Source organism: the organism of the source record quoted next, unplaced genomic scaffold (genome assembly GCF_019419815.1).
Source record: "Pyrus x bretschneideri cultivar Hongxiangsu unplaced genomic scaffold, Pyrus_bretschneideri_v1 Contig17, whole genome shotgun sequence".
Taxonomy (NCBI): Eukaryota; Viridiplantae; Streptophyta; class Magnoliopsida; order Rosales; family Rosaceae; genus Pyrus; species Pyrus x bretschneideri.
In genome coordinates, this window is record NW_025999468.1 from 5,882,082 (window position 1) to 5,896,556 (window position 14,475).

At 35.2% G+C, this 14,475-nt stretch overlaps 2 protein-coding genes across 2 annotated transcripts; both read left to right on the forward strand.

Annotated features, from left to right (window-relative positions):
* The first annotated feature begins 620 nt into the window (after positions 1 to 620).
* LOC103968140 (dynamin-like protein ARC5) lies at positions 621 to 7,748 on the forward strand. The gene is made up of 16 exons (XM_048581592.1): positions 621 to 1,311; positions 1,429 to 1,551; positions 1,629 to 1,850; positions 2,142 to 2,275; positions 2,368 to 2,460; positions 2,664 to 2,727; positions 3,174 to 3,222; positions 3,375 to 3,457; positions 3,819 to 3,976; positions 4,121 to 4,181; positions 4,473 to 4,535; positions 4,645 to 4,745; positions 5,922 to 5,979; positions 6,570 to 6,914; positions 7,120 to 7,284; positions 7,399 to 7,748. Exons 1-16 carry the CDS (start codon positions 781 to 783, stop codon positions 7,474 to 7,476), a joined length of 2,328 nt encoding a protein of 775 aa, XP_048437549.1. The 5' UTR covers positions 621 to 780; the 3' UTR covers positions 7,477 to 7,748.
* Positions 7,749 to 10,622: 2,874 nt separating this feature from the next.
* LOC103926530 (NAC domain-containing protein 104-like) lies at positions 10,623 to 12,034 on the forward strand. Its single transcript, XM_009335339.3, has 3 exons — positions 10,623 to 10,917; positions 11,184 to 11,488; positions 11,624 to 12,034. Exons 1-3 carry the CDS (start codon positions 10,755 to 10,757, stop codon positions 11,762 to 11,764), a joined length of 609 nt encoding a protein of 202 aa, XP_009333614.1. The 5' UTR covers positions 10,623 to 10,754; the 3' UTR covers positions 11,765 to 12,034.
* The last annotated feature ends 2,441 nt before the right edge of the window (positions 12,035 to 14,475 follow it).

Consider the following 14,475-nt stretch of genomic DNA (forward strand, 5'->3'; position numbering starts at 1 on the left):
CATATTTTATTGTAGGAATATCAGATTGACATGATTCCAACACCACTGAAAATAAGACTTCTTTAGCTTTCCAGCCATATATGGTGTTCAATTTGGTTCCTCTAGATGAATAAATGACAGCCCACTAGTAATCATAAACCCTCACATTTCAGAGTATCCAAATTGTCAGATTTAGACATCGTTTTGATATCTCGAGATCTTACTTTGAATGTACAAAGACCATCTTTAAGATCTCAAAACTCCACTTTGATGCATTAATAGTATATTAGTACTTTCATATTAATTTTTGGTTATAATTATTATAAACTTAAAAAGTTTGTTATAATTCTATATAAGCTCCAAATTTCCCCTTGAAAATCCTTTGTTTGCATTTAGTCCAACAAAATAAGAAAATTACAAATAAACTACTATTAATGGATGAAAAATATACATAATCGGTAATAAAAATATTAGTTCGAACACTATAATTTAATGATATAATTTCTTCAAGAAATACCAAGAAGACTTTTTCAAAATAAAACTCTCAATAGACTTTTCGATATCTTATATTTTTTATACTTAATATTTTATAATGCTGTGTCGAAAATTAAGCTAAAAACATAAAACAAAAAGTAGTCGACACTTGAGAGACAGAAACAAGACAAAAACAAAATCATTTCGAGTAGAAAGAGATAACGTTTGAAACGTCCGACTCCGAGTTTCCATCTGAATAACCGTACGTACACTATCAACTGGCCGACGCCACTTCACTCTACCAGTAACAGAAGCAGCGGCGCAGCAATGTCGAGGGAGGAGGCGGAAACGGCGGAAAATGAAAATAATTGGGGGGTGGAGGAGGAGGAGGAGGAGCAGTGCCGTCTGTACGAAGCCTACAACGAACTCCACGGCCTTGCGCAGGCCTTCGACACTCCATTCGACGCTCCAGCGGTGCTTGTGGTGGGCCACCAGACCGACGGCAAGAGCGCCTTGGTGGAAGCACTCATGGGGTTCCAGTTTAACCACGTCGGCGGCGGCACCAAGACCCGCCGCCCCATCACCCTTCACATGAAGTACGATCCCCACGCCCATTCCCCCGTCTGCCGCCTCCTCCTCCCCTCGGATTCCAGTTCCGATTACGAAAAGCCTCTCTCGCTCCAAGAAATTCAAGCCTACATTGAAGCTGAGAACATGAGGTTGGAGACGGAGCCTTGTCTCTTCTCCTCCAAGGAGATCATAATTCGATTGGAGTACAAGTATTGCCCAAATCTTACCATTATCGACACTCCTGGACTAATCGCTCCTGCTCCTGGTCCAAAGAATCGAGCTTTACAGGTTTCCCATTGTCAATAATGTTTGAATTTCGAGTCGAAAACATGATGGTTTCATTGGTGACTGTATTCCAAATTTCGATAATGTTGCATCGTAAATTGTAATTGATGATGATGACAGGGCCAGGCTCGTGCTGTCGAAGCACTTGTACGAGCGAAAATGCAGCATAAAGAGTTTATAATTTTGTGTCTTGAAGATTGCAGTGACTGGAGTAATGCAACTACAAGAAGGGTTGTAATGCAGGTATTGCTTCTTTTGTTCTGTTTATGTATTGTGTTGTATTGATTCCGGTCAAGCTTTACCTTGGTCATTGTGTGCAGATTGATCCCGAGCTCTCAAGGACTGTGATTGTCTCAACAAAACTTGATACCAAAATACCCCAGTTTTCTCGTGCCTCGGACGTGGAAGTATTTCTCTCACCTCCCACTTGTATGCTCGATGGGTGTATCTTGGGTGATTCTCCCTTTTTCACTTCTGTGCCCTCTGGAAGAGTTGGTGTTGGCCAAGATTCGGTTTACAGATCTAATGACGAGTTCAAAAAGGTATTCATGCTCACCCTCTATTCATTTTCGGAGAGTTAAAAAAAAGAGAGGAAGGGTTGTGATGTTCATTCGGCAACCTAATTGATGGTTGCCAATATTCCGCTGCAGATTATTGTTTTTATCATTTAATGATACAAACATTAAGCTTTAAAGTAGATCAGTATTATTTAGTAACTGTATTTCATTGAGCGTGATAATTTAATCCACTGATCCTCAGAGCAACGTTTGAAGTCAGAGTTTGCTTCTTTATGGCTCTAAATGATGGCCGGTTTGCACCATTTTCTTATGCAGGCAATATCATTAAGAGAGATGGAAGATGTTGCAAGCTTGGAGGAGAAAATGGGCCGGTCACTGTCAATGCAAGAAAGAAATCGAATAGGTGTAAGCAAACTTAGGTTGTTTTTGGAAGAATTGCTACAGAAAAGGTTATTAATGCTTCGGTCCTTCCTATTCTGATAATAATAATGACAACTTGCTAAGTTCCATGGCTAAAAGTTTGGGAATCAAATTTTGCAAGGTATATGGATAATGTGCCACTAATCATTCCACTTCTTGAGAAGGAGCTCCGTAGCGCAACAAGAAAGATGAATGAAATAAATCAAGAACTCAGGTCCACAGTTTTAACTTACAAAGCACATTCCTTTAGGGCAGTATACAGACTGGATGAAATTTATGGCACTTTATTTGCTTAAACTTTGATCAGACCATTGACCAGGAAGGTTAAGCAAATTTTGTTTTCTCTGATATTATAAATGTTTTCTCATTGATTTCTTGTATATTGGTTGGTTATATTGTGTTATTTTTTTTATGCAGCACTTTGGATGAACCAAAACTAAAGGAGAAAGGAAGAATATTTCATGATCTGTTCTTGACAAAGGTTACTGTAGTTTAGACGTTGTCATTTTTGAGTAGTCATTTGTTATTGTTATTCATATCTTAGTATCTGAATCTTCTGTGGCTGGTGTATTGTACTTTATCTACGGGCAGTAGAATGGCCTCACGCAATTGTTCTAAAGGTTAGGACCACATTGAGATCTCCCTCTAAGTACATCGGTCAAAAGAAGATTAGGGTCTTCCTTTTATTTCCCTTCAAATTGTTGGGGCGGAAAAATTCATGTGACTATTCATAATGCTCAGCTGTGTTTGGTTTGTGCTTACAATAGAAGTCTCATAATTTTATGAAACCTTTTGTGTTATCGTTTATTTTTTTTCATTAGTTTGGCTGTTTTAGATTTTAGTTTTTCATTTGAAATTTTATGTTTTAAAAACTATTGTTTGGTTTTATGTGTGTTTTTACTGACAAAAGTTTGCTTTGTTCCTCAGTTATCATTGCTACTAAAAGGAACAGTTGTTGCACCTCCAGATAAATTTGGTAAATAATGTTAATCACAAACTATTTAAGCATATGGTTACTAAAGGTGAAACAGTACAGGATGAGAGGACTAGTGATGGGAATTTATTTCATGTTGTGTTGCTGGAGTCTTTGCTATTTTACTTTCATTTATATACCGTTCCTTTCTCAAGGTGAAACGCTACAAGATGAGAGGACTAATGGAGGGGCATTTGTTGGCAGTGATGGCCTTCAGTTCCCTTACAAGCTTATACCTGTAAGTTATAGAATTATCAGAGTGTAAATTTTCTTTTGCGTTTGCATGGCTTGTGGGAGAAACATTGCCACACTGAAATCTCTCTCTCTCTCCCTCTCTCTCTCTCCCCTCCCCCTGTTTTGTGGCTTGTTTTGTTTTTCTTTCTAAATGTAGGAGTCAGCCTGGCTTCTTGCTGTCCTTTCCAATATGAACACCAAACCGTGCGATGCTACCTTTTCTGTCTCTCTCGTAAACATCTAGGTTAAAGTTTCTACTAGGCTGAAAAATGTAGACTTGTTTCTTGTCTTCTGGACCCAAACTGACTTGATTTTTATAGAGTTTCATATACATGCATGTAAGCACTGTTTACCCATTTGTGCAGAATGCAGGAATGCGTCTATATGGGGGTGCACAATACCATCGTGCCATGGCTGAGTTCCGTTTTGTAGTTGGAGGTATAAAATGCCCTCCAATTACGAGGGAAGAAATTGTAAATTCATGTGGAGTGGAAGATTTACATGATGGAACAAACTACTCAAGGTATCTATGATTTTATTATATGTCATACTTGTGATTCTGATTTTTAAGCTGCAATATTTGTGGTCCAAATTTTTTCTTGAAGTTTTTGTTTTCCTTTCTAATACTAATCCCTTTTCCATTTCAAATTTACTTTTGATAAATCAGGACAGCTTGTGTAATAGCTGTTGCAAAGGCACGTGATACGTTTGAGCCTTTCCTTCATCAGGTGATGAATAATTTCTCTCAGTAATTTACTAATATCCCATTTTTCATTCCTTCCATATACACAAGGTTGTGTGTGCGATGTGCTGCTTCAAATTATACTTTTTTTGTGGTGAATCAGACTACATATTATTTCGCAAGTAAATATCTTGTTATGACCATCATGTTCTTAGCCATCTGTGAGAAAATTAATATTTGGTGAATCAGACTACATATTATTTCACAAGTAAATATCTTGTTATGACCATCATGTTCTTAGCCATCTGTGAGAAAATTAATATTTCTACTTATGCAGTTAGGTTGTAGGCTCTTGCACATTCTGAAGAGATTACTTCCTATATCAGTCTATCTTCTTCAGGTATGGACTACACCGTTGTGTAGGTTAGCGGTTTCCAAATCTTGTGTGCATATAAACTCCTCAAGTTCTATGCAGTTAATTCTTGCAATTTCTATCTTGCTTTCTACAGAAAGATGGTGAGTATTTAAGTGGCCATGAGGTGTTTCTGAGGCGTGTTGCTTCTGCTTTCAATGACTTTGCAGAATCTACCGAAAGGGCTTGTCGTGAAAAGTAAGCCACTTTGTTACTTATTTATATTACTATTTTAGTAAGTGAGTACCTGCTGTGTTTTTTTTTTAATTTTCATTTTTGATACATAAAAACAAACATGTCATAACTAAATCAAAGGAATAAAAATTTATCAGTTTACGACCATAGACAGAAGATTTTATGTTAATCTTCTAGTTTGCGTCAATAGTTATGGGGGGATCTATTGAAGCGCTGACTTCTCTAAATTTGTGTTAGCCACCACATGATCAATGTGTGCTAAAAGAATTAAATGTCTCAAATTATAGTTGCAAGGCATCCAACATGGTAGATTAACCAGTTAAATCAGCTACTAACATACAAGGAACAAATATTACGTTACCTAATCTTTTTATAGCAAATTCTAACTGTTCATCCAAACCATCTTTCAGAGGTCTCCGTTTAGTCATTAAAACAGTATGTTACACCAAATTTCCTGTTCTTTAGAATCACAAATGATAAAACGTATAAAATTTTCGGTAATATGTTTTACTGATTCATCAAAATTTATTCGGGAAATGTAGGGCCTTTTGAGAGGTTTCCAAATGGAATGCCACTCATTGATCCAAGAAATGCATACTGCCTCTCTTAAGAAAAACCTTTAGTCACTATGGAGCTAGGGAAATTTTAAGAGGAAAAAGTGCCCAAAAACAAACATCTCGACTCCCATTAAAATCTACCAAAAACCAGCTTCACCTAAAGATCTAATCTCAGTTCATGAAGGAAATGTCTTGCATTCATCCAACCTGCACGAGGAAACCAAGAAACAAATGTGGAAATTTAGGAGGAATACCCAATTACTGGTCTGCATGGATGCAATGAACCACACCTAACCGATTCCCCAGATGCTGCATTTTCTAAATTACATAAATTACAACTAGGTTGGAACTGATGAGCTAGAATTCTTGTACATGGCTAATGCTATCCGCTAAGGTTATTTTCAGTCAATCTTTCAAACTGGACACATAAAAACATTGTTCAGGTAATTAAATATGATATTCTTTCATTCAATGCAGCAGGAAAACATTAATGTGCAGTTTATTGGTTGATTATAGTTCAAGTGAAATTAAAAATTGATGCAATCCCCAAGAATGTGTATGTCTTGTATATCCCGCTCTTCTTCACCTGAACCATTTTCTGTTAAATGTGTTTTTGCTGCAGATGCATGGAGGATTTAGTAAGCACCACCCGTTATGTGACCTGGTCTCTTCACAACAAGGTAATTATAGTTGACTATGAAGGCATTCTTACATGTCTTATGCTGTAATTTCAAATTGGTGTGTTTACGAAATTTTGAATGAGTTTGATTGTGCAGTGATGAAATAGATTTAGAAGGAAGATGTAGCAGTGAAAACGGTTAACGAAGGCTCATTTCTAGTTGAACTACCTGGAAACGAGGAGATAACTTCTTTCTCACGTTCTGGCTGAGAAAAAGATAAAAAAAAAAAAAAAAACAGAAGATTACTGTTGTAGACCAACTTGGATAAATAGATTAACATCTGAAATACTAAAAGTCCGTGGGGATTTAAAAAAATTGTCTTTTATGCCATATAAACGCTAGGTATGATCTCAACCCCCTAAAATAACTTATCAGAAGGAAATGGACATAATATTCCAATTAATATGCTGTTAATATAGCTAATAACCCACATACGAATGCTTTATGTATATATTTTTTTTTATATTGTGGAACCTGAAAAGGGAGCATTCAAACCTTATTATTTCTACAGGATTCATTATATTGCATGATTTTCCCTATCAAATCTACTTGCTCTAATAATTTGATGTCATTTGATGCCTAATTAGTAGAATCGAGCTGGGTTACGTCAATTTTTAGACTCTTTCACTGGAACAGAACATGCCACGACAGGTGGTAGTGGTGCATCTGCTGGTCTTTCTCAAGATTCATCCTTTGGGTCAGTCACCAGTGAGAAGGATACAAAGTCACAGGGAGATGTGAAGCTCAGTCATGTGGCATCTGGCACGGATTTGACATCTTCTATTCATTCAACAGAAACAAGGCTGGCTGATCTTTTAGATAGTACACTTTGGAATAGGAGGCTTGCTCCTTCATCTGAAAGGATCGTTTATGCTTTGGTGCAGCAGATATTTCATGGCATAAAGGAATATTTCTTAGCCTCTGCAGAATTGAAGGTTTGTAATATAAACTGCTTCTTTCCAAATGTAACTGAGTAAGTGAAGTGGTAACTAGGATGCTATTTGGTCGATGTTTCAGGCGAAGTGAATAATGACTTGTTTCGTTAGTTTTAAATCAGACACACACACACACATATAAACACTATCAACCCTCTAATGGGACTTTTTGTTTTGTATAATAACTTGTGCCTTTGTTTTGCAGTTCAACTGCTTTCTTCTGATGCCTGTTGTAGATAAGTTGCCTGCACTGCTTAGAGAAGACTTAAAATCTGCTTTTGAGGATGACTTGGATAATATTTTTGATATCACCAATCTGAGACGCTCATTAGGCCAGCGAAAGCGAGATGCAGAAATTGAGATTAAAAGGGTATTTCAATTATGCCTTGTTTCTATTTCACTTATAACCTCTCAAATTTCTGTCTTTCTTACCCACTTCACGCGTGCTTGCACACATTTGCCTGACATACTGTTGAATTTGCAGATCAAGAGGCTCAATGATAAGTTCAGATCACTACATAAGCAGCTTAGTTCGATTCAAGCGATTACTGCCTTTTCCTGACTACCATTGATATCGGAGGTCAAATTCGTTGGATAAGTTCTTTTCTTTTTGATAGTTTGCTTATGATAATGACATGTGTGGTGGCTTAGAGAAGTTTATTGGAACAATCTTACATGTTTATCTGGACAAGAGGATTCTATTTCATTGCGTGGACCATGTTTTGTAAACTATAATTTCTCGTTTACACTTGAGTCATGCTTTCGTTGCTATCTAGGATGGATTGATGTCGACTTGTGTCATCTTCAATTCACATCACTTGTTTGTTAGTTTAAGTTGACAGCTATAATTTTTTCGATTTTTTTATTTTTTTTATTTTTTTTCGGAAGTTCATTGATATTGACATCGATTTTTTTTTTCTTTTCTAATTGGAGACATCGAAATTTTGTACTTGAACAGGCTTCAGAATTTTGAATTGGCAATGGCATCATCATACGTTTTTTCTACTATAGGAGAAGGATTTTGATTAATTTCCTATTTCTTATTAGATTTTAGAGTAAATTGTAGCAATGATCCCTTAACTTTAATCAAATTGGAGTAATGGTTTCTCAACTAAAAATCCATTATCATTGGTCCCTCAACTTATCAAAATGTGTAGCTATGATTCTTTTTGTCAAAATGAGTTATGTTGGAAGGATCATTGCTACAATTGGAGTCCCTCTACTTATCAAAGTGTGCAGCTATGGTCATTTTCGTCAACTTCGTTAGAATTTTGTCAAAATGAGTTATGTTGGAATGACCATTGCTATATTTGGGTCAAAGTTGAGGGACTATTGCTTCAATTGGGTTAAAGTTGAGGGATCATTTTTCCAGTTGGATTAAAGTTGAGGAACCAATGGTAATAGATTTTTAGTTAAGGGACCATAGCTGCACGTTTTGATGAGTTGAGGGATCAATAGTAATCAATTTTTAGTTGAGGGACTATTGCTTCAATTGAGTTGAAGTTAAGGGACTATTGCTACAATTTACTCTAGATTTTAAGATTTGCTCCCTTGTTTTTTTCAATATTAAATTTTTATAAACTCACTTCTTGTAACTACGTAGAAAATAAAAAATAGGGTAATTTTAGGAAGACCAAATTTTTAAAACCAAATTTGCAAACTAAATGATATGTTGTTGATGATTGAATGATTACTTAAGCATTAATCAACGTGCTTATTTTTTAAGGAAAACTAATGAAAAAGGCTTGAAAACTTTAAGTTTTAATCAAAATGACAAAAATGTGTTGTAAGTGAATAGTACCAAAAATGACTTTTTAGAGTAAAAATGTCATTTTTTGTTAAAGTGAACAGTATCATTTTTTGTTAAAGTGAACAGTACCAGGAGTGTTTCGTTCAAAACTCCTTTTTTTTTTTATTGGTAATACATTGTTTGGTTTGCAAAATTTGGTTTAAAAGTTTGGCTCTTTGGTTATGTAGCCGTTTTGGTCACATACCACAAGGCAAGTGGTTAAGTCATGGCGTTTCCAACGGGAATAAGATGATCTCAAAACTGCACCACCCTATTAGAAGCTGGCATCCAAATATCCTCAATAATAAATCTGAGCTTCCAAATTACTACACATCTTCTAAGAACAACTTCAATCACCATTTCAAGTATGTTTAGACATAATATTTTTTGATGAGCTAGTTTTAGTACATCTAAAAAATTACTAGTTCGAGTCTACTCTAGATGAGAGAGAGAGAGAGAGAGAGAGAGAGAGAGAGAGAGAGAGAGGAGAACATGTATAAAATAAAAGGAGGAAGAATCCATTAGGGTTAGCCCAATGATGAAGGCGGATAGAGTTATACGTGAAAGTAAGTTAGAGATAAAGAGCTGAAAACCATCATTCTTAACAAAAAAAAAAATCTGTAAAATTACTAATTCGAGTCTACTCCAGATGTGAGAGAGAGAGAGAGAGAGAGAGAGAGTATAAAATAAAAAGAGGAAGAATCCATTAGGGTTAGCCCAACGATGAAGGCGGATAAAGTTATACGTGAAAGTAAGTTAGAGATAAAGAGTTGAAAACCATCATTTTTAACAAAAAAAAAAAAAAAAAAAGCTACATGATAGAAATTAAAGAGAATGTATGAGATAAACTTGAAAAATAGAAACTCCCAAAGTAAAGAAAAAGTTTTGCGTTGACTCTGAAGACTCCGATTTGTGAATTTAGGGTTGGGGACATTGATGACTAGTGTTCTTTAATAGAAGCAAGGGAAAGCAAAAGCCACGAGTTAGTTAAAACACTTTTTAATAATTATTAATGATAATTATTGGTGTTTCGGCACACTCCAAAAGGAAGATGGCCCATCGAATTCGAACCTCAAATTGGTCCACGACCAAACCCACATTCGTGTGTGCCACGTGGATGAGGTGCATGATATCAGCATGAAGTGGGATGATGAAGACCCACAATATATTTTCCAAATTTTCTGATTTTATCAAATTCCAAATATACAACATGATTGAATATATAAACAAATAAAAATATTAGACTTTGCTCCTTATTTGTGAGGATGATTTTTTTTCAATGACAGTGTGACATATTTTACTGTATAAACGTTATAATCAGAATTATCTATTCTCTTCAACCATCTAAAGATCATTTCAAGAAAATTCGTTCAATTCATATATCTCTGATTCTTCTATGTGTCCAACAAATTGGCGTAACGTACAAGTAACATCTTTATACTGAAACGTAAATTTATTTTGATTCTTATAAATGATTAAAATTTTCTAATCGAATAATTTTTCCTAAAAAATGAATAGTTTCAATTATAATATTTGTTTGATACAATGATATTACATTGTCATTGAAAGAAGAATGACTCCTACATAAGTTAGTGTCCAAAAGAAGTGTATATGGCACATCCACTTACTCTTACAATCAAGTATTTTTGGTTTTTTCATTTTATTTTTTGTGGGGGGTGTTGCACGCAGACATGTCCCTCCAAACCCCCAATCCATTCGTTGGCCGCCGCCTTGCATATCATCAATCAAAGCACCTTTATCATCAATCAAACCATCAACTCAACTCTCATTTCTGATGAAAACCCACCTTCTTTTTCACGTCACGTCACTCGCTCACTCACTCACTTCTCTTTTATATTTATTTTTTTATCTTTTTTCTCTCTTCATCTCGATCTATTATTGCTTTCTTTATGGCTAGCTATAAGTATCACCTTCAGCTAAGACTTCGTTTACAAGAATTATATATCCATAGCTTAGATACTGTATCACATAACTTCGTCGTCTTCTTCTTCTTCTCTCTTCTTCTTGTTATTGTTTGATATTTGATCCTAATGGGAGATAACCAGTTTAAGCTCCCTCCTGGTTTTCGATTTGACCCGACGGACGAAGAACTTGTAGTCCATTTCCTTCAACGTAAGGCGACTCTCTTACCTTTCCATCCCGATGTCATTCCCGATCTCCATCTCTACCCATATGATCCGTGGGAACTAAATGGTATGCTTGTTTTTTGTACCATGCATAGTAATGAATAATTGAATATATATAGGTGACAATGAATAGTTGATGTACATACAACTAGCACACATTACATGACTCTCTTGCCAAACTTGTATACATACGTTGCCACGCAAGTATCCGATTGATTCACGTACATATTCAGACTAGCAATATAATTAGTGAATATTGTCAAATTTTCTGGTAAGAGAACAATTTTTGTACATTAATTAATGAGTTTTTTCACTGTATATATGCACATATAGGTAAGGCTTTGAGCGAGGGCAAGCAGTGGTATTTCTACAGCAGGAGGGCACAGAATCGGGTCACGAGTAATGGGTACTGGAAAACATTAGGCATTGAAGAACCTATCTTTTCAAGCTCATCTTCTAATTCAACTAGCAAAGTTGGGATGAAAAGATATTTGACGTTTTATGTTGGAGAAGCTCCAAATTCAGGCATCAAAACTAATTGGATAATGCATGAGTATCGTCTATCTTCGTCAGCCTCAGATTGTGCTTCTTCTTCCACCACCACCAGATCTTCCAAAAGAAGAGGGCAACCCAAAACAGTTAGTAATGCATGCGTGGCAACTCACGTACTATATTACGTCAAGAAGCAAAATAATTATATCATTTTGCGTACATATGAAAAAAAAAATTGTATTTTCGGTTATTCTTATTTCTATATATTTTTTTCTTTCTAGGAATACAGTGGATATGTTCTATGTCGAGTCTACGAGCGTGATGAAGAGGAGGATGATGATGATGATGGGACAGAGCTTTCATGCTTGGACGAAGTGTTCTTATCTTTGGACGATCTTGATGAAATAAGTTTGCCAAATTAATCATAATTAGAGTAATTAAGAGAACTCATCAAGAGAGAAACTAGAGAAGAGAGAGGGACCTAACTAGTGCTCCATTATTACTGATGAGCTTTATCCAATTGTATAATTTCATTACTTCAAGTTGTAGCTAGATTAACGTTGTAAACAATCTCCATAAGTTACACTCCGAGTGGGTAGACTTATATGTCGCGTTGCAAACTGAAGCAAAAAAATTGTACGGAAGTTTAGAGTTTCGCCCCCTCACTGTTCAATACATTGAATTTACCTTCATACATTCCTAAACAATGCTAATTAAACACACAACGACTGTTCTAAATATCCCCGTCTAACGCCGTTTAGGCGCCAGGCCTTAGTTCGCCGGCCAACTAGCGCCTAATATTTTTTAAAACTTTGCACACAACAAATTTCATATCTAACATATTTTTAATAGAAATGGACCATATTATTGATTGTAGAACTCAAAGATATTAGAAAGTATGTCAACAATGAGATCGATCTGTTTTACTATTTTTCCAACACTGGCAGTCACATAGGGAGGAGTAAGCAATCCTACACGTTTTACATATTTTGATCTATTCTCTTAAAGTAACCATATTCTTCTCGATGTGAAGTGGCATGCAGCCGCTTAAGCATTATTTGACCATGAATATATGCGAATCCCACAATGAAGACCACATTCACTCATGGTCAGAAAATTTCAAGGCAAATACAGAACGGATACATATGTTTTGTGTCTTTGTTTTGTCTTCGTATCAGTGTTTGTCTTTGTTTTGTGTCTTTAGATATGAATCTCACAGTGAAAGCCTCATGTAGCAGTGTTTGTCTTTGTTTTGTGTCTGGACCTACTCAACCTTGTTTACTCAAGGCAAATACATAATAGATACATTTGTTTGTAACCAAAATTTGGCATAATAAGTTGTGTAATATTAAGTTATTTTGCAATAGTCCACGACTACTGAGTAGTTTAGATAATGAACGGTAGAGATTAACTTTAAAAAAATTAAACTATAAAAATTGTTTAAAAGATCGGACTACTTAATAGGCTGAACTTTTGAAGACAAACCTGATATAACGAATATCAAGAGGAGTTGACTTGTGCTTAATTACACGCTGCATCGAGATTTTTGGGTAGTGTTGGTCCTCGATCGATCGTCCTTTAGTGGGACTTGGAATGCTCACTTGTAGAAATTATTGTGAGGAGGAGAGACGTGAGGGAGGGAAGTGGAGCCCAGGGAGCACTGTAATGTAATGTGTAAGTTTGCAGCCAAAGGGCCATTGAGCATACCTCAAAACTTTCCTCTATCTTTTTCTGCTTTATAGCATTTGGGTAATATTTTGCACAATCCCAAGCAACAATTGAGTTTTCGGGTGGCTGCTTAGGGGAGCATGACACATGCATGATGCAAATATTCCATGCTTAGGAGTGATGCACACTTTGTTGGTAAATAATTTCGATCTCATATATTAGGACATACAAAATTGATACACTGATTGATGTATTCTTTAATAAAAGTGAGGTTCACATATAATAGTATGATCTACTTGTATTAAAAATTATTAGCATACGTATTAATTTTGTGTGTCAAATTAACCAGGTATCAATTGTAAGTAAAGATTTCAAGGAAATTAAATATACTCGTAAACTAAATTGATTAACATATATTAATACAAATGAATTTTCTAGTAATATATATGTATATGATAATGAAAAAGTTAGATAGAAAAGGCTTTTTCTCTTTTACATTCATATTCTAAAATATTCTTGATCATAGGATTATCATCAATAAGAATTGACAATCTTCGAAAATCAGTACATATTATGCCTTCATATTTTAGAGAATGATTAGTCTCGAGTTAAATTGGTGTAAATTAGCTAAGATAAGTATGTTATTTATAATGGAGGATGATTCTCTCCCCTTCCCTTCCCTCCTACTTGAACAGTTCTGGTTAAACCATGTTAACATCTTATATTGATTTTTTTATAGAGCCAATAAGACTAAAAGTAATGTGTGAGAGGAGAGGATGGAAGGGGATGAGAATAGGAGGGGGAGAGAATCCTACTCCATTTTTAATAAAGTAAGTCTAGTAAACTCTATTAGACAAAATTTTCTTATATTCATGTTTTACTTACTTGTCGAATAAGAAACTCAAAAGTTGTAATAATATAGTTTTTAGACCTGTGGCATCTTATTTGTCTTATGAATACGTCATAATTGTACACTGATTAACTTGAGTTTTGGAAGGAAACAAAAAATGAACAAAGTAATTGAGGATGTAACTTGGGATCAAGAGATTTAATATCACATGAATTAATAATAAGTTAATCAATTAAGCGAGAAAAAGATTGGGGTTTTTTTGGGGGGGTGGGGGGCGGAGTTCTGTATAGGAATGAAAAATTTTAATTGAAGGACAGGAACAGAGATACAAAATATAAAGATTGTCATTTCATAAGCATCGACATTTTTACCAGTTTTGCTACAAAAAAACAATAATTATTATGACTTAAAACTGCAATTGTGAGATTTTTCTTTGAAGATAAATTCTTTTAACAACACTCTATACATACAAAATGGTGAATTAACTATGGAGTACTCAACCAAAAGCACACAAATTTAACAACACTCTATACATACAAAGTAATGAATTAACCATGGAGTACTCAACCAAAAGCACACAAACTGAAGTTAAATCTAACAAATACAAGCAAAAGC

Coding starts and splice junctions, on each gene's coding strand:
- LOC103926530 (XM_009335339.3), top strand. CDS start 10,755: ATGGGAGATAACCAGTTTAAGCTCCCTCCTGGTTTTCGATTTGACCCG. Junction 10,918..11,183: donor TGATCCGTGGGAACTAAATG/GTATGCTTGTTT, acceptor ATGCACATATAG/GTAAGGCTTTGAGCGAGGGC. Junction 11,489..11,623: donor GAAGAGGGCAACCCAAAACA/GTTAGTAATGCA, acceptor TTTTCTTTCTAG/GAATACAGTGGATATGTTCT.
- LOC103968140 (XM_048581592.1), top strand. CDS start 781: ATGTCGAGGGAGGAGGCGGAAACGGCGGAAAATGAAAATAATTGGGGG. Junction 2,461..2,663: donor GAAATAAATCAAGAACTCAG/GTCCACAGTTTT, acceptor TTTTTTATGCAG/CACTTTGGATGAACCAAAAC. Junction 3,458..3,818: donor TCCCTTACAAGCTTATACCT/GTAAGTTATAGA, acceptor CCATTTGTGCAG/AATGCAGGAATGCGTCTATA.